The sequence below is a fragment of the Ptiloglossa arizonensis genome, chromosome 6, assembly GCF_051014685.1.
Source record: "Ptiloglossa arizonensis isolate GNS036 chromosome 6, iyPtiAriz1_principal, whole genome shotgun sequence".
Lineage (NCBI taxonomy): Eukaryota > Metazoa > Arthropoda > Insecta > Hymenoptera > Colletidae > Ptiloglossa > Ptiloglossa arizonensis.
In genome coordinates, this window is record NC_135053.1 from 7,497,550 (window position 1) to 7,524,212 (window position 26,663).

Genomic DNA, 26,663 nt, shown 5'->3' on the forward strand with positions numbered 1-26,663 from the left:
ATCACGTAATAGGTTTCACAAAAAAGCGTGTCGACGCGTTATTTTCCGAGAAAATTACGAAAAATTAGTACAATTTTATCATCTGAACAATTTTCAAGTGTATTTCATTCGAATTTCGTGACACAAATACATATTCCATATATATATATATATATAATTTGAATGGTTTTGAATGGTGAATACATTATAAGACAAATGTTCTTTCTAATGTTACTTTTTCCAAAGTTGTTAATTAGGTTAGATGTAAACAATGATGATGACGACGACAAACGACCAACAATATAAAAATCGTTCGGCGGATAGCAGAGCGTCTTTTGTTTTTCATCTTCGATCGTTTCAAATTCAAGTAAATATTATAAAATTGTGGAATAAAGTTATGTACTTATTTTTATTCTAAAAGATTAAAATTATAATGTATAATTTTGTAATGTTTTTCTTACCATGTCTAACTTAAAATACAGTAGAAATGTAGAATTTAAAATTGTAAGTTAGTGACGTTTCGTCATAAATATTCAAAATAATATCCGTCAGCTACGATGCATCATCTACATAAAACGACCAATGACAGATTGTGATACGCTTTCAACCGTTTTTGATGTAATAGCAGTACTCCGAAGTAGAATCATTTTAGACGATATATTATCATAGGGCAATATCTTTTTGAAAATTTATTATAAAATATCCATTACCTCTGGCTTAAAGTTCTGGAATTTTAGGATCGTATTATGACGACTATATTTAAAAAAAAAAAACAACGATGGAATTGAAAACTGTGAGAAGAATGATGTTGACATTCCACAACAATCCAATAAGCGATTGCATACAGGGTGTTCCAAGATGAAGGGAACAGCTGGGTAACAGGTAACGCCTCGTGACGGAATAAATTGAAATTATAGAATAAAGTTCCTTCGTACGAGATTTTCTTTTCGAGAAAATTAATTTAATATATTTTTGGAATACTAGTGCATTTCAATACGACATACAGTCGACACTTCTTTCCATTACTCATTATTTCAATTTGTAATGATGTTTGTAAACATTGACGGTATTATTATATCAATACCAATTTAACTGGTTCTAATTAATAGTTACAAGACAGTAAAATTAATAAAAAGTAGATAGTATCGCTGTTAATCTTTACAAGTATGAACAAAGGTGAAAACAATGAATAACGAAGAAACATGGTAGCTAAATCGTACTTAATAATAAATTATATTTTACATTTTTCATTTATATTTATGTCTACGTAGAATCACCTCTTGTTTATCATTATACCAACTGTCTCAAAACACTACATATAATAATTTTTCCTACATGTTCTTGTTTTTAGATATTAATATATCGATCTATAAATTGTAGCAAGTATACAAAAAAAAATACTGAAAAAACATTTTGTTTCGATTAAAGAAAAATTAACAATAATATCAAATTTAAAGCTGTGACCCAAAACTTTCGGACAGTAGTGTACATGTGTGTATGCATAATTCGTTGGAAAACAGTAACGGCGAATAGAATTCCAGTATAAAATCAAAGTTAATGTTGGTAACAAGTGAATTACTTTTTAATTACATTATACATCAACTGCATAATTTTACAGAAACTCAACATCAGAAGCTAATTTATTGAACTATCCAATAATCTAATCCTTGCATTAAGAACTACAACCAATCGTTACATATTATGCTTTATTGCGTAAATTTTCAATTAGTACTTTTGTAGAGATTATTGTATTATCATTACAATTTGTTACTTTGAGTCATGCCGTCAATAGTACGATTTCAAGAGGATAAAACGTGCTGGAAAAATGTGTTTCTATTATGTTTACATAAATTGTGTCATATTGATATCTCTGGAAAACTACATTTTTACAATACTATTCATTATTTAGTAATTGTGTTTTACCTGAAGCGACACCCTGATTTTTTCTTCACTGGAGTAACAATGAATATGTGACAAAAACATGTTCAATTGTAAGATACAATTCGCAAAAGTTAATTTATAGCTTGATTGATTTTTTCTAGTTGATAAACGAGAGTAAGGGAAGTTCGTGTGTCCAATTCAAAGCCTTATCAAAATTACTTACTCTTTTATTCGAAGGTCTTTCACTAGAAATGGATTTTATTTCTTTTTGGAATCATGTAGCTTCTGTATTATCCATCATTTCATAAATTGTATTATACATCAGTACCATTTTTCTTTTATTTCAACACGTGATTTTTGGTTTCTAAAGGGATTTTAAAATTGTTATCGAAGGTTTATAGAGTTGTTGATCTCTTTAGGGCTTCGTCGCGTTTTTCTTTTTGACGAATTTCGTTTATTTGATTGCCAGAAATTCACAGGTTAATATTGAAAAGAATATGTGTGCTATATAGATAAATTTTCGAAGAACGAAGTTAAATACAGTGATGAACAAAAAAGTATTTTTCATTGGTGAAAAAAAGAAACACAACTTCTTGTTTCATTCTTTTTCAAAATGCAAGTTCGGAGTCCAAAGTTTCAATACATTATAAATTATAACAATGAACTAGACCTGTAATAAAGAGAAACAATAAAAATTATATAGTGGCCTGTTTTTAGCGGGACAAAAGTATTGGCAGAATTAAAAATTTAATGTTTTCAGGAAATTTTGAAATAAATATTTACAATGTCAATACCATTGTCATATCATAAGAAGTCTCACAATTTAATACGATACTCGTTTGTCACAAATCGTCACCATATTCATTCAAGTGAATACCAAACGTACAACAATGGAACGTAAATCGCAAAAAATAATTTTCAAAAGGAAAATAACATTAAATTCATCAAAAGAAGAAACATTTTATTCAATTAGTGCAAAAATAGTAAACAGAAGTACCGTTAAATGATTTTTTAACAGGAAAAATGTAACAAATTCTCATAGAAGTGGGCGTTGACTGTCAAAGATAAAGAGAATGAAGTAAATATCAGATTTTAAAGAACGAATTAAACGCTGATAATGTAAGAAATATTCCATGCTTAATTTCGTAGGATTTTCACTGAATGCTTAGTTCGAATAGTATAAATAACTATCAGTGTACCACTTTATCTGGATAGGTCAGCTCATTATTATTTTTAACAGCGTATATTTCCAGGTGAATGTTTTTACCTGGTATGCTTCTTGGACAATACAAAACTGTATCGCATTGGAACAATGAAACATAGAGTAACATTTCAGACACCCTTTTGCGATGATAATCAAATTCCAAAAGACAGTGCAAAACTAGTTTCGAAGTTTAACTCAGGGACTACCATCTGGTTCCAGAAGTTTTATTAAGTTTCAACCAGGAATTTAACTTATACACCCTAGGGATGAGCACATGTGTAAATAAAATGTAATCATCGGGCACGTGTACAATTTCAACAGCTATTGATTGATCCACTCGTAACAACTTCCCAACTCCGATCCTGAATATATCAACGCGTCGAATAGCAAGACTGTTCGGAGTAAAAATCAGTTAAATGGAATTCGCACTAGAAATGTGCGAAAACTTTTATTTTACTGTTTTCGTGTAATAGGTGTACAATATCTTTGGAAATGTTGAAATCGACAATTTTACAAACAGTTTATGTATCAATACCAATAATTCTAAATAAATTTTCCAATTCACACATTGAACAAATTCCAACAAACATGATCAATATGTTTGAAATATTAACACTTCACTTAAGTGAACGAAGTACCTTCGTACTCATTAATAAAAGTATATGCGAATAAATTGATTAATAGCGAATTAATAGCGACGTCCACCGATTATTTACATTCTATCCTTATTATCTACTTGGGAATTCGAAATTGTGCAAGTAGATCCTTTAGCAGCCATTTAAGTATCCTTTGGAATCATTTTCTATTGATCTTGAATCTTCTGATGATGATTCTTGAATCATGCTCTATTGATATATCAAAGTTTATTTCCGTTGAAGGAAATATTTTTGTAAGTAAACGTAAAAATCGTCTAAAAGAACACGATTAATTGTAAATATTTATAAACTGTTCATGTTCAATAGCACAATTTTCATACACGTTCTTTTATCTATTTTGGGCGTAGGGTGATCAGACGCATGGAGCGAGAGAGATTAAAAATTAGAATAAAAGGGAATGAATGCGTGTGAGGATATAAGGTGCGAGAGAAGAGTGTTTAGGGCGGCAGTCATTGTTGGAAAATTGTCGAAGCGTGTCGTGTCGCGTAAAATAAGAATAGCGTAGTCAACGTAGTTAGCGTAGTTATTAATTCTGTGCTTTGACAATGTTTTGTTCCTACTACTACCTTATTCGATACACGTATATCCTAGAACTTTATTCACCCTTATTTTATAACCACCAGCCCTGAATAAATTCCTACAATATGTTCTAATATTACAATTTCGTTGAAATGTATCTATGAAAGATAACGTTTTCATTTTACAATAATTTAATATTTTGAGTAGCTTCGATAACTTTCGGTTATCAATTGAATATCTCATGTGACATATTACGTGTGATGATTTAACATTTCTATATTGTATAGATTTATTATCGAATTGGATGTAGTTTTGTAATTCGTTGTAAAATTAAAGTATAGATCGTGCGGCTCATCGAGCATCGACCGTGTAACCATTCGGAAAGTAGGATACGAAGTGGCTTTCGGTGTGAATTCTTTATACGATGTACGTGGTCGCGACGCTGAAATAAGATTTCCTCTTTAAAAAGCCACGTTATCCGCAGAAGAATTTCGCATTCTGGCCATATGTCCTGGATACTAATATCATCGTCAATTCTGAATCGTAAAATTTACTACTACGTATTTGTTTGGAGCAGTCGAAATCACTAGACACATAAAGTACGTTACCAAAATAAATATCACAAAGCTATAAATAGTTTCGAACGAATTTGTTTCGGTGTATACTTCTTATTACTTGTATTAAATCTAAGAGTTGTTTAAGGATACAAGTAAATGTGTAAAGAAAAAAGTAATTCTCCTAAAAGAAGCAAGGGTATGTGTATTTATGCACGCTTATCGATACTTTTTTTTCATCTCAAGGTCGTTTTATTTTTAAGAGACAATGTCATTAAAATTTCTTTCAATTGTAACAATATATTTTTATTATCCCAGTGTTGTATCCAACAAAAATGTGAATTCAGCAGTGTACAGCACATTATTGTTTAGATGACTTTATGGGTGTCGTAATTATCTTTAAACATTTGATCCGTAGTTTATACGAATGGACATTTTGAAGTTGCGCAGTATTTTTTCACTTATTAAATTTTTCAACGAAGTAAAATAAATAATCCCGATTTTTACTTGATTTTTGCCAGTGTGATTGGACGAGTTTTATCACGACAATAAGCTCTCGTAAGAAATCGCATAAAAATTTATTTCTCAGAAATTAGATTTATTCGATTCTATGTACACCCATTCTCTTTTTACCACTTCTTACATTCTGGTTCGTAAATTTTCTCTTAGTCAAGTTTCACCGTTTTTTTCTTCGTATTTTCTTTTCGATTAAATCTGCACGGTTGCTGGTTTTACAAAAAACGGGTCAGATAGAAACTGCACCGAAAAGTAAATTGGCGGACATTTTGTACAAACACACATACACGGTTGCAATCCATTCAAGTAGAATAATAGTACTCGTAGAACGTCAGCGGCTAATTTACGAATCGGTGTGGATAAAAACCCAAGCAATTCTATAGGGTGTATCTAAGATGAAAAAAATGTTAGTAGCAACGTTGATAAATATTTATACTTAAATACTAAATAACAATAAAATAATACTGCTGATTCCAATTTCACTTTTATTATTATGTTTAGATCTATTTATTTAGATATATCTTAAATTGTTTACTAGAAACCACTTGGTAAGATTTTTGTGAACGTGGTAAGAGAGATCGTTATTAAATTCTATTTTTTGAAGAGAACACGGCACTCTAAACGCCTCAGCCAATTGCTTCGGTTCGAACTTTAGAAATATTAAACTTGTGTGACAAGTCGTAGAGTTGCTATAGAATGACAGTTCCCTCGATAGCTCCAAGATATACAAGGATTAAAATTAGTCAAGATCAAAAGTCTAATAAATTATTTATCGTGTTCTAACAATGTATTAACGACAATATGTAAAAATTACACATTTTGTCAATTTTGTGCGTAACTTTGTACGTTTTGGTAATTTTATTCGTACATTTTGTCATTTTTATTAGACGTTGATTCACAAAGGAAAACGAAAAAATCAATCTGGACAGGATTCACAAATTTCGATCAAATGAAAGATAGACGCTGTGACAAATCTTAGGTTGCGTAGATTCTAAATGTCTCCCAGAATTTTGACGATTCGTCGAAATTTTTTGGAAGTTCTACAGTTTGAACTGGCACTCTGGTTTTCAAAAATTGAATCTAATTCGAAACGAAAATATTTGTGGATTCAGATTTGTAGAATATTTGTTCATTACATTTTTACCGTTGGTACAGTTCAGATAAACATTTTAGGTACACTCGGTACGTACCACTTACAGGAACACAATGGTGTTTGTAAAGCTTCAACGGAAGACTCTTTCAATTTTCAACGCGTTCTCGTTCATTCTACGTGCGCACGCCAATGCTGCAACAAGGGAAGAAAATAATTTCCCCCGGTCATGGTTACGTTTGACCGTTATTAATGTCTCCTGCCGGCAGACTGATTTAACGCTAATCGATTTGAACTTGAACGCTCGCCAATAGCTCGCTTCGATACACACAATCGATTCATCGGAGTTAAGTCGTCCACCACTTCTTGCTGAAGCCTGATGGAAAACGGATTACTTTCGAATTAATTCCACGCCTTTAAAAGCTCGATATATAAAAGTAGCGGATGAAGGGGGAAAAGAAAAAAGAAAGCGGAGATTATCACTTACCAGAGCGTCACTTTGGTCGCAAGGTCATTTTTCACCATCACTGAATTCATTTTTGAATTAAGGGTGGTGAAATGCAATCTATTGAAACTATAAAGAAGTAATGTATTGACAAATACTTTAGTATATCAACGATTGTTAAGGAGCCATGTACCAATCTGGACCTTGATTAACGCATCTGCTTGTAACTTGTAATTTTTATTTTCTTTCGTTTATTTGTTTACGTGAACACTGCTTTCGTTATAAACACTAGTATTGAAACTATAAAGGAGTAGCGTAATACTGACAAATACTTCGGTATATCAACAATCGTTAAGGAGCCATGTACAAATCTAACTATAAACCTTGATTAACGTATCTGCTTGTAACTTGTCGTTTCTATTTTCATTCGTTTATTTGTGTATGTAAACACTACTTTCGGACAATTTTATTATCACAATTACCATTCAATTTCATTTCAATTATTACACCAGCGCGATACATAAACGAGAAAAGCAAGAAGCAAAGTGAACATTAATCGATTAGAAACAATGTACGAAGAAACTAATTCGTCCTTAAAAGTAATAATACCGTTCGAAAAATTGTAGGTTAAAGAAACATTAAACTCGATTCAAGAAGCTAAATCAACGTATATATTTGCAGAGGCAACGGCAACTAAATACAGCAACCCCTCGATAAATAGCCGCGCTTTCCCTCAATAAAAATCTACGGAATCATCTTCACCACTGTTTTCGTTCTTCGGCTCGAGCGACCATGAACTCGTGCGATTTGTACCAGTTTTATTTATACTAGGTTGTTCGATAAGTTTTGTCGTTTTTTTCCATTGTAAAAAAATACAATGACACTTGAACTTTGAACGATTGTAAATATACGAACGAGTCGACAGATCTAGGTGAAACTTCACACATGTTCATCGAACAGTAGTACCATCTTTAGAAAAATAAAACGACGAACCTAATAGCGCCATTTCTTATCGAACGACAAAACTTATCGAGCAACCAATTACGTTATACCAGCGTTCAATCACCGTAGGGGCTTTTCACGCGCCTGTTTCTAATTGTTTCTTTCACCTGCGTTGCAAGCAAAATTAACTAATGTGTCTATTCTGAGAAAAATTTTACAGAAGCTGCGCACTATATATGGTTACTACTACGTAGTATCACGTTTGGGCGAGAGAGAAAGAATCTGAGGTCTCACGAGGCCTCGTTTAAACAACACTGAGTGTTACGAAAAATTCCATTTCAGGAAATACTTGTAAATTGTAGATAACACGTGTTATAGCAATTAATGCAAATTAAAACTAAATACCGATAGTCCTTAAAGTGAATTCAGAGAGGTACTGTATCGAATCGAAACTTGTTGAACACTTGTCGAAGGTATCGATAGCTGTTCAATACTTTATCGATATCAATTTGATATTTAACGAAGTTTGGTATTTTGAATTTTGCCGGAAAGTATTTGCGTATTTTTGCAACCTCCGTCATAGTTGGAAAGGTTTTTTCAAAGACCGAAGAATTAATGTAAATGATAATAACGTTACAATGTTCTATCGTATACGGATGAAAGATTAATATGTTAGATTTCTCATTTTATCTTCGTGAGAGTATTGTCAATGGATTGGCGAGATTCTCACGATAAAAATGAGACCAAACATGATCTCTCACGTGCCTGTACTTGGATTATTTTTAATTACAGTTACCAACGTTGTTGTTACTTTAAACGAGTGTCATCATAGCAGTACGCGCGCGGTGTTATTTTGAATTCACTCTCGGGTTCATTCTTTCTGTATTTTGTTTACTCTTTGTCGGACAATTCGCACGTGACCGGACTTGAATCCGAGATATGAAAAGTTAATTTCAGAAATAAATTCGCTACCATCCCTCCTTAAAAAAACTCTGCGCTGTTTCGAGAGTGTACAGTTTATAGAGAGGCAGTTTATACGAGGATCTCCTTGCAAAATAGAAAATGCACGACTGATACTGCGTTCTTTTATTCTGTGAAATTTAAGAAAAATTCAGTCGGCGAATCAAATGTGCAAATCTCTTGCACGACGTTGCAATTATAACGAAAGGCATACCTCTCTTGCGATAAGGGCTATTTTTCCACCTAGAGATATGCACATATTTATTCGATCGTACCTAACCGATGCTCTGCAAGTGATTAATTAATTCTCCGTGATTGCTTGAAACATTCTCGTTATCCCATCCATATTATCCGATCTCCGCACGAAGGAGACAAATATAATCACTTTTTCGTTAGTGACGTTTTTCAGCGTGAAATTAAGTTCACCGATTCGATGCTCGCGCGTTAATTAAAACCTGTTAATCAACTGCGAACCCGTGGCGAAACAAACGAAAAGCAGGGACTATTTAACGAAACGCAACAACAAGAATTAATTTGCCTTCGTCGTACGAGGCTCATTTGCTTTATCCTCTAAGAATGGATTACTCGAGGCCTGCATGTTGGGTGAAAAATTGCAGTAAGTAGGTATTCAACGCGCAGTGGAAATCAATGCGAACTCGTGATTCAACAAAGGGCTTCGTTGCAACGTGAGACAATCGAATGTGTATTCACGGCACCAGGTACAAAGCCGATCATCCGAAGTCGATGCAATTGCCTCCTGGAAAATAGGGAGTTTACTCGAGACACAGACATTGAATTCTAATGAAATTCGATCTATCGAGGTTAACAGCGACTGTTACCCAACGGCTGCTAACTTAACACATAGATATCCCGGTACAGAATAATCCCCATCGTTCAAACTTCCGTTATCCGAATGTTCTATTTCTCGAACGTTTCATCACACGAACAGAACACGTTCCCCGTTCAATATCCCTTTCCTGATTAAAACATTCTTGTTTCTCGATTTTGATTCCAACAAATTTGTAAAAAACTCGCGGCGTACGCGTTCTCATACATAGTAATGTCATCCGAGTGAAAAAGCGTCGCCATAACTGCGGAATCAATATGCGAGGAGATCCAGAAGTTGGAAAGAGTTAAGAGAATCGTGAAGTTAGTAAAAATGTGCCGTGAGTCCTTGAGTTACACAGATTTGTAAAAACGCGGTTGAAGCTCACTTACGATCCTTATGCATATTTCGTATGTGTGTGTGTGTATGTAGATATTAAATCAAGTTTTCTTTCCTTCAGTTTTATCTTTTTATAAACGAGTACGTATGGATCAGTTTAACTTCAATTGGTCTTTAGAATGAACATTGTGTACCAAATATACTATAGAAAGAAAGATCAGTTTTGAAAGGAATTGTGTGTTATATTCGAGGCAGGAAAGTTTGTAACGAAATTATTTTTCACACGTGTTGTTTAATCGTATGCTTTGTATATATTCATCTTGATTATGTTAATTAAGGAATGACGTTCAATATTACTGTAGTAAATAAAGTGAGAAACGCAATTGCGTAAGGTTACAATTTTTCTTTTTTCTTATTTTAAATATTACTCTCTGAACTGTGTTCTTTGAATTATATTCTCCAAATGCAATATGTTATAAAGTTTTGATTAGCGAAGAGACATTAACATTTCTCCCAAGCATTTCTTGGAAGGAATCGTTGTAAAATTATTGTACTCGAAACATTTAGCAATCTTTTATTGTGAACCAAATTTTGAACAAATCCAAAATCGTTTGTCTCAATTTCTTGAAAGAATAAATTTGTCGAGAAATAAATGTATTTATTGAGTTCTTCTTAACAAGAAATTGTTCTCGTTACAACTTTGTGAAAAAGTAAATTTGTTAATAATTTGTCATAATTATATATTATTATATAATAATTTTTCATTAAAATTATAATTAAATATTTAATTAAAAATGATTAATAATTTTTAATAATTACATAATTATGATACTTCAATGCAACAAACATTCGGCAAATCAGGCATTCTCGTTCGTAGATTCATTACCGATCTATGTTTTTATATTTATTGTATGTATACAATCACTACAGACATTATAGATTACAAGTTATCTTATTATTTTGCTATTCAATTCTGGAATAAAACAAACCAATAGTTGTAATTACCATTTGGCACAATGCGCTCATGATTGCCATGTATTTGTATTTAACACAATACACGGTCGTTCTATAGTATCGCTAAATCATTTATTCGTTTATTTTATGCGCTTAAATTAAGAAATAAAATAAACGAAAATTAAAGTTTCAAGACCGGTAAGTTTGTAAATTCTAGAAGAAGCAGGAATTTAATTATGAAAGAATAATTATGATTAAAGGTAGTATACAATTAAAATCAAAGTTACCATTAGAAACATAAATATGATAAAATGAAAATGAAAATGAAAATTATAATCATAATTGAAAAAAGGATTGGAAATGGTATCATAATTGGAAGCGTGATTAGAGAATTAATATAAGGAACAGGTTGTTATAAGAGCTAATGGTGATTATGTTAGTAAAATAAACGACGTAGCGTAATAGTGCAGTTAAAAAAGCAATATTGTCTTCTTTAATTACAAAATAGAAGCTGGTTAGAGAATTTTAAATACGAACTACCGGAGTTCCACGAGACCACTTAGGTTTATCGATACAGAGTAGTCTTGAACTTACGATTATTTATAACAATGCACATAATAATACGTAATTAACGTGGAAACGAGTTAAAATATGTAATTAAATGATCGAGTACACCAAGTATTTGAATATATTATTCTGGACTAAATAGAAGTAATAAACGGTAAACAGAATCGTACGACGGAAGTAATTCGAATCTAAGATGGCAATGCCCTATTTGCGAATGGTTCCATGATCAAAAGCCTTCTACAACGTGTTTCCAATACAGCGTGAATATCATGAATTTCAGATCGAGTGCACTTTATCGATGTACTGTTGAATGATGTCTATCGTAAACCTTCCGTTTCTTTGAGAGACTCTTCGTCAACGCCGCAGTGATGGATTCCGGTGTGCATAGACGTAAAAGTGCATCAGCGATACCGTTTTTAGAGAATCCAACGTTCGATCGCTGGAAGCGCACTCCGAATTGGACCGAGTAAAATCGATATCTAAAAACACGATTCGAGAGATGCTTCGCTCGATTACTGCGTAACAGCGATATTTGAGAACGGGCTGTCAGTTTCAGCGATGAATCCCCGAACTTCAAACAGCGATCGAGTGAAATGGAATTATTGGACCCCAGTATATACGCACGTAATAGAAAGTTATCGATCTCGATACAGCTATTTAAGCGTTTACAAAAGATGCTCGGTTTCACATGATTTCATCGTGATGTCAACTTCTCTCCTTGAATAAACGCCGCGTTTGATCAAAAATTCTTTCCAACCAGTAAACAGATGAAATATTATTAAATAATGGGTTGTGTAAATATGTAGATGTAAAAAAAAAAGATATTCTATTAAATATAAGTAATAATTTGTATCAATATCCCCGTCATTGGTATGAATTGTTCTTTCCAGTGTCGCAGTATATATAATACGTATAAAGCTGTGTTACATTAATTAAAAATGTACATACGTACATGTGAAAAATTTGTGTTAAATTAATTAAGAAGCATGTATGTATACTAGTTTCAATTCACTTTTAATTTTGAACTTTATGAGTGAACTTGTGACTCGACGGAAACTCAGAATGAAATAAAACGGTAAAATTTACGAGGAGCAAATTAAATATCATCATTATTATTTCAAAACACTAATAATAGTAGCTCTTCGATCGGATACAAGGTATCGGTAAATGTATTTATGTACAAGTGAATTGACAAGTGAATAAACTTCCTCAAAATCGAAACAAATGGGAAACACGAACATTAGATTCAGAGTAATATCGAAACTTCTTGGACTCTAGCAAATAATCGTTTTATAGATGTTTCTTTAAATATCTAATGAAATAAAAAATGTTCTAGATAAATGGTATGCATATTTTTTACGTAGAGTAGGATTTCTGAATAAAGAAATATAGGTGTACGGTGAAACAAAAGTTTCGAAAAGATCTCGAAAAGACCTTGAAAACGTTTATACATTACAAAATTAATAATGCTATTTGAATTCTCGCTCAAAGTCGTGAAAGAAATATTCCACCCTTTTTTTAAATTAATGGTCGATAAATGTTTCGTTGCGTCAACTTAAACGAGACACTCTGCATAGTATTTAGAACGTATGTATAAATATTATATCGACATTAATAATACGAACAAATTGACAGTGTTTTTGTTACAAAGTATGCACGCGTGGAATTCTTTTAGTCGTTCTTAGGTTCATTTCTTTTTTTATACTTGTAATTTTAACATAGAAACAACATTTTATGTTTTTACGTGTATATACTTGTGAGTTGCTATATCGAGAATCCTTATATATTTTGGGTATTACTGATTAGATTAAATAACAAGGTTTTATAAGTATTATGGTAGAGATTGTACGAAAAAGTTTAAAGGTATTTTTCTCGAAATTATATTTTGTAAAATGTTCTTCAGGATGTCTGTAAAGGTAACTGATTAATTGACTTGAAATTTTACACACATATTTTACAAATATTCTTCTTTAAGAGGTACCAGAATTATAAACATATGAAAAATACAATAGTTCACTGAAAAATCGCTTGAAAAATCGGTACTTGTCATTTTAACCGCCGTCATTTTCTTGTGCCCTATTTTTTTTTCGTAACAGTTCTAGAAATCTAACTTTTCAAATATTATCCATTAAAATAGCTCGTAGTTTCATCGACAATAAAAAAAACTACAATTATTACCCATTTTCCTAATACTTTCTTAAGTATTGCCATAGAAATGTTCGATACTCTGTAATTTGATACTTTCAACATCTGCAGACACGTACGTTGTAATTTCATTCAACAAATAGCTATCGAAGGTAATGGAATTTTGACGTATCATTACGAATCGAAAATTTTGTCGGACAGGAAGTAATATCCGATAACAGTGGCACGAAGCGTCGACGTTTTATTTCGATAGCACAAATAGTCGATAGACATCGACAGTTAAAGAGATTTCAGATACGACGCATTCTTCCCTCACAGAACTGATAAATCGAGTTCCAGCCGTGCGATTTTCACGCAGTCCACATTTGTGTGTACATATTTCATAGAAAGAATATCGGATAGGTAAAACATAGTTTTTCGTGGAACGATAATATCAATGATAAGATAAATTCTGATTTTCGAAATACGATCTTCACATATCTTTCGATTGTACAATTTTACTTATTAGCTGCACGAACCTAGATTACGAAAGTTACAATTTTTGAAATCAAAGAACACTTTTATTTTGTGAAAATTTGCACCAAAGTGATACTATACAACGTAATTATGTGTACAATAAAAATGTAACATCAATTCGATTGTGCATTCATTGCTTCGATGGTAAGGAAGACACGATACACGCGCAAGTAAATTGAGAAGTGAATAGTGACGGCTTCAAAATGAGATCCATTAAGTAAAAGTTTATACACCATCTCTGTTTCGAAATGTCAACAAAGTATCACGCAGTTCTAGCTTAGACGTTGATTGTTCTACGACACGAATTTAGGGGACTAATTATATAATAAAACGATTTTGGAAGCAAATCTAAAAAATAGAACATTCTGGTAACCTCAAGATAGATTTTCTCACATATAAAGAAACCTTACCTTCAGTTTCAAACTTAAATTTTATTAAATTCGAATTAAACGAATTCACTGTGTGCAATCTTTTTATGGAAGACGAGCAATTTTATACGTGCGAAATAGTGATTTCCTTTTATGACAAACCGAAGTACCTGTACAAAAAATAAAAAATGCACGATTAATCACATAATACAAATTATTGACTATTCTACCTAATTAATACTACATAAAGAAAGAGAAAAGTTTCTTTTCTGAAAGAAACGATAAGAACATTAAAATTGATTTGAAATTTGCTTTTACGTCATATTATGTTTACATTTACTGTTTCACTTTGATGGTATTACTATGTTGGTAAGACAATTAATTAAATTACTGAGAAATTAATACTTAAAGTTAGCCGAGACTATAAAAGTCCACTAGGATTATCCTTTTGCGTTGTTCAATGTTTTTGTATGCATTTTCTTCTACTGCTAGAGTCAAATATGTAATATTCTTGGTTAACTTATGGAATGAGAGGATTGTTGAAGAAGTCTGCCTTTAGAGACACACGAAGTTAAAAGTATACGGATTTAAAGTGGCTGTACGCTACGTGCAATGTATTATTCAAAAGGTGAAACCGCGAAGGTTTAGTAAAAGCAAAACACATGGTTGTGATAGTTTTTAATGTGACCGTGGAAGCATGGTCGGCAATATTCCTGTCATCGCGTAGGAAATATTTGCTGAAAATTTTACTCTCTTTACCCGCTATCGCTATAAAAGCATGGAGCTTTGCGTTTGATTCTGGCTTTATTTTTGTTGGTGAACAGGATGAATGAAAAGTGAAACACGTGTACGGAGAAAATAATGTAGGAAAAAAAATTAACATTATTATAACTCATAATACAATTATAAACGCGAGAAAACGATATTTAGAGAAATTCAAGGGATATAATTATTCTGAAAAGTAATTACAACTGCATAAGTTTGCTCGTTAATTAATAAAAGAAGATTATTTCATGGAATTTTAATAGTTCGTATTTCTTGCATGGCTTAAAATTGTCTCTTGTTGAAATAAGAATTTAACATTTTATAACCATCTGCTCTGATCAAGGTCTTATTATAGTAAATGTTCTAATTCATCTTTCTGGTATATTTTCATAACCCTTACTGTTTTTCAAAATTCAAAGTTATTTGTCAATCTTTAAATTTTTCAACCCATGAATGTACAAATCTATTACTTATTGCTTTCTCTTAGTTGTATTATTTAATTTGTCTAAAGTATACAGCCAAAATTTCTTCATAGCATAAAATGATTGTTATAGATTTCATAATACAAACAAATAAATTATAATTTTTGGTAAAAGCTGTTAAATGGTAATTATGACTCTTTATTTACTCTTTAATAAAAACTAAAACAAGTTAAAGGATAGTTAAAATTGTTCGAATACCAAAAATAATTGTTCGATCATTATTTCAGTGAATTTAATGATGTGAAAATATACGCATTTTAAAACGGCAATTTTGAATGCTTCCAAATAATTAAATGAGCTCCTATGTGTTCACTTGTACTATAACGAATTAAATATATCTTACTTTTATAATGTTAAAATGCTCAATATGATAGTTGTGTTCGAATAATCATTATCACAGTAACAATAATTATAACAGAGAAAGAATACACATTTGTAACGAAGAATAATACGAAGAATAACGGATACCAATTTTAAATAAACAGCTTCCTTCGAAAATTTGAATGGACATTTCATTTTCAGTTGAGAGAAAATAAAAGTAGTTATCTAACTGAAAAATGATTGCAAAAAAAATTTGAAAAAGAAACGATTAAAAGAAACAATAAAAAAAGCGCCTATAAAGAATAATTTATGTGATGTATAATACAGCAATCAAGAGAACTACAGTTTTAATCATAAAAACGAAAGAACAAAAAATTTAGTAAATTAACATTTCTGAATTCGCAAAATAAATTACATAAGATCTCGATAATAACAGGTTTCCTTATTCACATCGAATTTATGCACCAAATTTAAATAAATCTATTGATCCGTTTCGTTCGACTTTGTAGCAGCAGTAGAATATTTCGTGGAATATTCGATAACGAAGCAGACGAGAGATTGCATAATAGTAAGAAAGTAGTATATCCCGAACGTTCTCCCTTTCTAGTCATAAATCATTTTTTACCGAACGACTTGTATGGAATACGTAAATTCCTTTTAATAAAGCTAAGAAAAAGTGCAATCTCATGCAAGATTCTGCCAGTAATCCTAACATTTTTACAAGAAAAGTTCTTGAAGAAATTCTTGTAACTTTCGGGTTGGAGGATAAATCCAAGTCGTGAAGATAAGTTTAAGCAAGTACAAAATCTTCAAAAAGTATTTAAGTCGACTGTCTATTAACGGGAGATAAAGGACCTTATATCATCGACTCTCAAACCGACAACCATTTACTCGAGATTTTTTGGCTTAGGTATAGATTCGATGCTTCATGCCAAGGTATTTGCATGGCTTTACGATAAGCGACGAGGGTGCAAAAACTGTATAATGTGGTAATTGACACCAATTCGGACTTTTGTAATATCGTGGCAATAATGAAACTAGGACAATAATGAAACAACAACCGATGACTTTAAATAATTTAATAATTGTACAATCGTATTACTTTTTGGAGGACTGATTGAATTTGAACTGCACGTTAATTTATGTACCGGAATTTTCAAATTCTACACACTGCAATCACTTGTTCTTTAAACGACATATAGTTTTATATAATATAAATTTCAGCTTCGAAGATACTTTAATAAAGGAGAATGATTTCTAAGAAGTTAGAAAAATATTATTTTCAAATATATTTTATTTCAACAGCGGCCGAAGTAATTTTCAAATCAGGTTTCTAGATAATTACAAAAAATAGTAATTTATTAATATATGTATTAAATATTAATGTATAAAATACATTATATATATATATATATAAATAACATTCCAGGGTCGTTCTACGCCGAATCGATAACTTTTTGTAGACAGAGTCGAAGATTTTTATGATATTGAAATATGTTTTAGTGAACTTCACTGAGATATAACTTTTTTCGGAATTTTTAACAAATGCACTTGCACTAAAAATGTGCAAAATAAGAATTTGTTTATAATTTCCGCTTTACAGAAAAGAATGTTTCTCCTAAAAGAAAATTTATTCCTAAAGGTCTCTTCTGCCTGAAGAAAAAAGGAAGATCGTGTAAAAGAAATTGCAAACTTCGTTGTCCTTGTACTTTTTAAAGAAGTTCGAAGCCAGCACACCTATGAATAAACCTGTTTGCAATTTACATGGATTATAACATATTTCAGTTTCATAAAAAACTCTAGCCTCGACTACAAAAACCAATCGATTTAACGTGGAATAAAACCACGCATATTCAATTAACTATACAACACATTAATATATTCATAAAATATTCCATTTGCACGGTATGCATCACCATTCGGAATATCGAATACTTTGCAGAACGATAAAGTAATTTGTACAAACAATCTTTTAGTTATTTCGATATATCCGATTCTAGACGAACTAAGTACATGTACACTTCGTTGAAGTATATTGTACGTTAAATATTATTCAATAAGTAACAATTTATTTAACAGATTACGCAATTATTGTATGAAATCGTTTACAAGTCTTTTCTCGTATTATCGGAGAAAGCTATTTGAAATCGATTACGAATTAATTTACGAAAGCATCGAAGTCTCGAGTTTGTCGATTTTATCTGCTGGCGTTCTTTTACGTTTCCTTTAAAAATACGTCAGATTTAAGTGCTATAGGCCACCGACGTGCGACGGCGCCCTTCGATTGTCAGACCAGTCGAATGCTTTTACCAAAGAGGTTACCGAGATCCGGTCATCGATCCTTTGCCACCGTCGTTCAATGGACATTTCCAAAGGTCCTGTCGGTGACACATGAATAACCATCAAGGGTGATACGCCACAGGCAACCTATCCGTGCAAGTATTACGTTCGAAAATGTTCAAATGGACCAACAATCGACATTCGTAAGAATGTCGGACATTATTGCAACCAAGGAACCACGTACCTCCTAATTTCTTACGTAAACGGAAACCACCGACGAAAGCAGTAACTTCTCGATTAACGTCTTGATTTCTTCACCCTTTACCATGCGATATTCCGAGAAATACTCGTCTTAGTATATATATATATATATATATCTCTCAAATTTACTCTAATTTTACGCGACACGTTAATTTATATACCGGAATTTTCAAATTCTACACACTGCAATCACTTGTTCTTTAAACGACATATAGTTTCATATAATATAAATTTCAGCTTCGAAGATACTTTAATAAAGGAGAATGATTTCTAAGAAGTTAGAAAAATATTATTTTCAAATATATTTCATTTAAACAGCGGCCGAAGTAATTTTCCAATCAAGTTTCTATATAATTACAAAAAATAGTAATTTATTAATATATGTATTAAATATTCCGAGAAATATACGAGACACAATTACGTTGTTCGGACAAACGGAGTGCTTTTAAAAGGAAGGGACGACTTGGCTTTGGAAACGAATTGCATCTATCGAATGAAATTGGCTATAGTTGGGCCGAAGAAAGAAACAACTTCGAAGATGTTGGGATCGCTGCTTTGTTAGATAACGATTACCGATGGGAGGAAACGTATCGCAAGCAAGTAGGTATTGTGCATTTCAAAACTTTCATTTATTAAGTCATAAATGTGAAAAAATCTGGACATCACATTGAATCATCTGTCGATCGTAAAATGCGCCATTACTCGAAAGCGATGATAATCGAACGTAACAAGATTCAGAGTGCCTATACACTGAGCGAGTTATAATTTTAACTGTAGAATTACAGTTCTGTTTCCAATAACGGCGCAAACAACCAGAATTTCAACTTCTTCGCATCACGCTTCTAAAATAAACGAAACGGTCAATGAAAATGTAAATAAATGCAAAATACGAATGAGCATGTATTTTGGTCGAGCATTCATTCTTTATGAAAATTGTTGAGACTCTTAATGAAACCGTCGCCATTTTTAACACATATATGTATAGATGTATTTATGTCAATTTGTTTATTTCTGTTCATTGAATGTAGTGTGTAAATAAATATTTCTGTTCATTGAATGTGGTGTGTAAATAAATATTTCTGTTCATTGAATGTAGTGTGTAAATAAATATAGATGTATTTATATCAATTTGTTTATTTCTGTTCATTGAATGTGGTGTGCAAATAAAAAATTACCCAACAATATACACAATTTGACGTTTACAGAAGGTGTTTTAAAAAGAGTTGAGTAATTTTCGTATAATAGGTTGTTCGATAAGTTTTGTCGTTCGATAAGAAATGGCGCTATTAGATTCGTCGTTTTATTTTTCTAAAGATGGTACTACTGTTTGATCAACATGTGTGAAGTTTCATGTAGATCCGTCGGCTCGTTCATATATTTACAGTTATTCAAAGTTGAAGTGTCGTAGTATATTTTTACAATGGAAAAAACGACAAAACTTATTGAATAACCTGGGAAAGAGTACAACTTTTCATACAAGTTGGTTTATATTGCAAACTGTTAGAAATACTATCGAACCTTGGTCGGGTTCAAGATAAGGTTTCCTGGGTTAGATTTATCGACAAGTCCATCAGCAATATTCGAACAAAACGTCAATTTATTTTTCTAAAATTCGTGCGAACGAAGAATCAAACTCAGAACGAATTATTTAATTCATTAGAGGCCATGGTACTTTAAAAATTCGTTGTAACTTTTTATTTATTAAACGAAAAATGGTTTTCAATGTTGCATTATTTCTATCGAATAATGAATAATCGGGTCTACCTAATTCCATATACACACATATATATATATATATATATATATATATATATATATATATATTGTATATTATATATATATATATTTTAAAATTATATTTATATATATAATTTTTTTTTTTTTTTTTCATAAAAGTTCTAAATCTGTTAGGACTCTCTGGGTATTCGAAGCACAATTGAACGAAACCTCGCGGACGACGTTTCGAGAACTCCTAATTCGCTGGAAGTTTATCGACGTTCGAAAAACAATTAAATATTAATGCGCTATCGATTATTTCGTTACTATCGTCCTTTAATCCGGAAGATGTATTCCAGTACGTTATCTCGTTCAGCTGTCGATTCACGGATTACCACGGTGACGGGCGAGCGTGGGTCAATAGGGGGTTCGGCACTCAAGTATCGCCAGTCTTGTGGTACATTTTCGAGCTGGAATTCACTTTAAAGCGGGGGAAACGCTAAGCTCGAACGACGGACAACGTGGACAAAAGAACCGGTAATCGATGAAGAGCTGCCGAATGAAAACGCATCGCGGAGGGGTACGAGACACGGGACCAAGTTCGAGGGGTTCCAGGGGTACGTAATTTCTTGCAAAAACAGCCGAATGTTTACAAAGAAGAGCGTAGCCGCGAAAGTTGACGTCGAATTAAGTTCTCACAATTGAAAACATCGAAATGGATTTGAGAACGGCGAGCGAAGAAGTTGCTATTGCGCGAACTAGAGGAAAGAAGGGAGATGGTTAGGGAAACTGAAGAGACAGGAAGACGGACTTCTCTTACGAATGCCTCTCCGTTGAATGGTGCTCGATATTCGTTCTTTTTCCTTTAATTTCTTTTTCTGTCGCAAGAACGAAGACAGATTGCCGCGATGGTTTCTTCGTTTCCGCGAGCTTTCCAAGCTTGTTCCCTGCGACTCGTTCCTCTATTTTCACCCGTTTCGCGAATGTTCCCTGTCGTACGATCGGACAGATGTTCGTTTGCTTCGTTCGTCCCCCAACCTCCTACTTTCGAAAGTAGACGTTCTTTTTTTATTTGCCATATCGGACAGCGTACGGTGTATTTAGCTAGGAATGGACGTTCCCCATCCGACGCGAACTTTGCGATTCCGGGACGCAGTTTCAATTAGAGCGACGCTGTCACCCCTTTAGTGCTCTTTGGCAATGCAATTAGCCGGGCACGCCACTACCGCCGAGGGTATCCCTTAAAAGGGCTGAAAGCGCGTGATAATTAAGATGCCGTGCCACTTCCAAGAATAATTAAGCACTGACTGCGGGGAAGATGATACGGTGTCGATGGCTTGGTTTTCCAACGAAAGATACGTTCGCCGCAACGATCACACGTGTAAAGTGCGTATTCATACCAGTTGACAGGAATCACGAGGGAATTAAAATTCACTTTAAAGCTTGCGAGGTCGCGATTGAACTAACAAAGAATCGAAGAGAGAAGAAGGAAGCAACGAGTGATTCGATGTGCACGGTATCTTGGAGAAAGGAACACCAGTATCGGGTAGAAAATGTGATTCTTAACGGATTGAAGTTTCGGTAAGTAAATATGGAAGATACGTAGAATAATTTTTAATACGAGCCAAAGGTATTTTTCCTTGAAAATTGAGCGGAACTGCGAATCTTTTGAAATAATTGACTTTGGAAATTTGTACACGATGTGTGCACACATCCGACAGAGACACCTCGATGGGTCTCCGTGTGAAGCAACACCCTACTTTGATGGAACGTACAGTGATTTATTGTGCAACGATATCTTGAAAGACGGTCGTGACTCGTGGTGAATGTCTTTTAAGATGCTACATTATTTGTAATATACTTTTTTGTCGAATAATTAACTAGTGTAAGGAAAAAGAAAGCTGAACCTACAAATAAGAACTCTTCTGTAATTAAATATTGTAATGTAATTTTTTTACCAGTTTGTAATATTTTACTAAGAATCTTATATTTTTTATGCTAATATATTAAATGTGCTAAAAACAATCGAAAACCCGTAAAATTTGTTTCATTACGATATGTTTACGTTTTTTCTACGTTCAGACAATTCCCCATGCAAAATGACAAAATTGTACTATTTAATACGTAAATTGTTTAACGATACAATGAAATGAACGACGCGATGAATTTGATTTCGTCTTGAATTATTATTGATAAAAATCATTTCAATTGTTTCTAAAACTGTTAAGTATTTCATATTTAACTTATAGTAAAAGTTGAAAACTTTGCTAGTTGAAAACTCTTACCCTGTATATACCTCTGATTTCAAAAAAAAAAACATCGTAAGGACAAAGCTTTAAAATAAAAAAGAGTCATTTATGCGTTAAATAGGAAAAGAAATTGATTTATGATAATTATGATACAAAATAGTAGTACTCTCTTCGATCTCTCGCAAAAGGTGTATCACGATGAACGAGGAGGTGTTAAAAAAAAATGGAGAATACTCGCGTAACATTGATCGACGAAGTAATGCAAAAATCACTTTATCTTGACGATTTGACAATAAGAGATGGTCGATCGTAAAGCGATGCGCGTCAGAGGCAGCGTGAATGTTTTTGACGAAAGTCGTGATTGAAATTGAATTTTCCGAGTTTCGATTTGCGGCCATTCGATTTGTGGCGCGAAGTTGTGACAGGAAGCGTCAAAACTCGGGGGAGGCAAGAACGGTGCTGAAATAAAACGCAGTCAATTCTCCTCCGGGGAGAAAAAATCAAAAGGAAAGAGTCAACAAGAAAATTGGACTGGCTATTTTTCAGGTATGGTAGATGGAAGGATATCGTAAGCGGAAGGAAAAGTTCATTAGCGCGTACCTTCCTGCTACGTGTTGAATTATAACACAATATGCGTCGGTGTTTTACGACCTTGTTAAAGGAAAACAAACGGGAAAACAGTAACGGTATTTCAATTAAAATTTTGAACGAACATATTTACTGAATAGAAGGAGTGTCTAAAATTTTGAATAAAATAAATCAGATAAAAGAAGAAAGAATAAGCTTTGCAAACTTTATCTAGGAATTATACGACTCTTTCGACGCGTATTGTTTTAATTCATTATTATTTAATGCTGTGAAACGCGTAGTTAACATCATTTAATTTGTTTATGTGTATTTAAAAATCATTCATTAAAAACTAACAGGAATTCCAAAAATTTACTTGAGTACAATTGGCAAAGGATGAAAATTCAGGAATGTAATTCATTTGATTCGCAACTGGAATTACCCTATGCTATTTCTATGAGATGTAGCTGCGTATTAATATATGGCAGTTATAAACTAGAAATTGAAAAACTATACTATAAATTTGACTAAAATTCATATTTCATTTATCGATTGAAATTTAGTTAGAAACATAACTGTCACGTTTATTGTAGTGTATTCTGATTCAATTTAAAATCGCTATTCCTACTTCTATGTATACGTACCATATACAAAATTCATCATTCAAATTCTATTATTTTACAATAAAAGTATATCTTTAAATCACTATTACCATGTCAACGGTTTCACTTGTCCTGACGATAATTAAAATTGAATTATGGTAAATTCATATCAAAATATACACAATATTATGAAAACTTTAAAAATAAAAATTTCTCAATAACAATTTACTGTTTTATTGCCACTATTCTCCCTATCCTTGTTTTCCTGTTTGCCAATATTTTAATCTAGCATTTCTTACTGCAATAACTGGAATAACTATTTTACACAGATTAGATGATATTTGCAGAACAATGGCTGTATAAGGTTAAAACGGTATAAAAATTTAGAGTCGCGTAACTCTTATTATGGTGCCATTATCCCCCTTGGTGAACGAATATCGTGCCCTTTCATGTCCCTCTCTCTACCGACCTTTCTTGACAATGCACTTTGGTGCTATTACCAACGGTGTGGAATTAAATAATGCACTGACAATAAAATTAAAATTATCCCGTCAAATGGGATTGATGGTCCTTAAGCCATTCGTACACTTCAATTTATTATCTATACCGTTTTATTAAAAAATGATGATTCCTTATTTTAAATTACCTCATTTGCTAAATAATTGAATTTTATTTAATTAAAAATACAGATACATAATTAATGTAAAATGATATATAATAAGTATAATATATACTTATATCACATATATAACGATGTATAAATAAGTACATATCGGTATTATTCCCGATACGATACGATATATAATGTAATATAATATATATCATTTTACATTAATTATGTATTTATATTTTTATTTAAATAAAATTCAACTATTTAGCAAATGAGGTTATATATATATATATATATATATATATATATTATATATATATATTTATATACTTATATATATACTTTATCCGTTATTTATTCGAACTTTGAGGCAGCACTTATTTTTATAACACTTTCGATCTCTAAGTGGTTGTTTCATTTCTTAAATTTGAGATACGCAAGTAAAGAACTAACTTACCTCTTGGATTTTAATGTATAACAATATACTTGAAAAAGTAAAAAAAAATAGTGTCATTGTTATTAACCAATTCTACATAATAGAATATGAAATAGATGATCAATTGTACACTATAATTATGTTTTTACACTTACAGTTTAAATGTGTAAAAGAATCATAAAGTAATCAATGACTGCCAAAATTACAGTTTCTTTCCTTAATTAATTTCTAACAATTAGGCATGTTCGCACATTTCTTCGTAAGATGTTATACATCGTAATTTCTAAATTCCGGTACCATGACAAATCATTATAGTTTACCAATTATTAAATCTTTTATGAATACCGCACGTTGTATTAATTAATCCGGAAACTAATGGGATTCTAAACGAATAAATAAATATGTAAAATCCGATTTCTACGAACAAATAAAGTTTACTATCATTTTTTGGAAAAATATATTTAATCGTCACATTCTTTTGGAAAACTCAATTTGTACATTACATATTTTGTAGAAGTACATTTGTTTATTATTGCATTTCCAGCCATTTCTACACTCATATTCGTCCACTTATTATCATTTTATGCTTTCATATTTAATTTGAAATTATTATCCCGCGTAAACACTTCACACTTAGTTTATATTATCGTATATTATTGACCATAAATTTATGATTGCTTCGTCGGTTGTTATCTGTTGAAATATAGCGAATAAATGCTAGAATTATCCATTCATGTGTATTTACCAAATATGAATAATTATCTTTTAGGTACGGAGAGAATAATTATTATAACACCACAATTACATTCCTCATCTCTGTTATTATACAGGAAAAGCAATGAAACATTAAAATGAAAATGCACGATAAATTCTCATGCGCAATTATTGCAGAATTTATACGAAAAGGAATACAAAGTTCGATCACTCAAGTAGTCAATTTAACACAAAAGCTGCTAACCTCGATCAAAATAATACTATTAAGTGAAGTTTTTATTCCTTCGACAGTATTACAACAGCCGAAACATGCAATGAAAAATATATAAAATTTTATATTACATTAATGTTTCACATTCAAGTTTCAACCACTCGTTAGCTTTTGCTCTAACTCATTCTCGATGTTGTATTCCATTCATTGTCCTCTTCGACCGGTTAGTTTGAATTTGACCAGTTCCAAGAACAAATTGTCGACCTATTTCGAATTCAAGGCAACTAGCGAATCCTATTTTTCGCCTTGAAACCAAAGATAACATGTGCCAAACTACTTAATATTTGCGTAGTCACCAATAACCCCAGTAACTGATGCGATTTTAAACGTCCTTAAAAAACAATTCTATCACATTTCCTTCGTTCGTTTAATCGTTCGTCTTGTAATTTGTTTTCCTTTGAACACCTAGATCGTTATTTGTGAGCTACATTTATCAACAATGAAAAACCCATAAAAATATCACACAAAGAATTTTTAGTCTCCAGGGTTGTTTGGTTTTATACAACTGGAGCAATGGTGCTATTGAATTGTTGGAAAAAGTACAGAAAATCTCATCCGAATGATCTTGATAAAGAAGAAAGTATTTGCAAACTCATTGTATAGGTTTTGTGTCTATATAGGATTTATAAAACTGAATTGAAGAATATTAGTAAACGTGAGTCTGAAGACCAATTGCTTTCGAGTTACGTCATATTATTTTATTGTTTCCGGTGATTAGGTCATTTCACCACTTATACAATTCTTTAGAACTGTTTGTGGTTTTACTATTGTTATTTCTGTCCATATTTGTGTATTATTGTTTGCTTACTGTCGGGATATAAGAGGAACATTTGGTGTTTTCGAATCTGTACGAGCCTTGGATAATACATGTGTCGAGCTATGAATTCAAATGGGAGGAGAAACCCATTGTACATATCCTGTAACGAAT

At 32.1% G+C, this 26,663-nt stretch overlaps 2 protein-coding genes across 3 annotated transcripts in view; both read right to left on the reverse strand.

The window, feature by feature from the left end:
* LOC143147783 (uncharacterized) overlaps positions 1-26,663 on the reverse strand; it is a 146,392-nt gene that overhangs the window by 42,457 nt on the left and 77,272 nt on the right. The gene's annotated exons all lie outside the window — the stretch shown is intronic.
* Positions 21,493-24,355, reverse strand: LOC143147864 (uncharacterized). The gene is given in 5 exon segments (XM_076313546.1): positions 21,493-21,560; positions 21,563-21,593; positions 24,004-24,059; positions 24,117-24,229; positions 24,351-24,355. Coding segments are annotated over 5 exon segments (273 nt in total).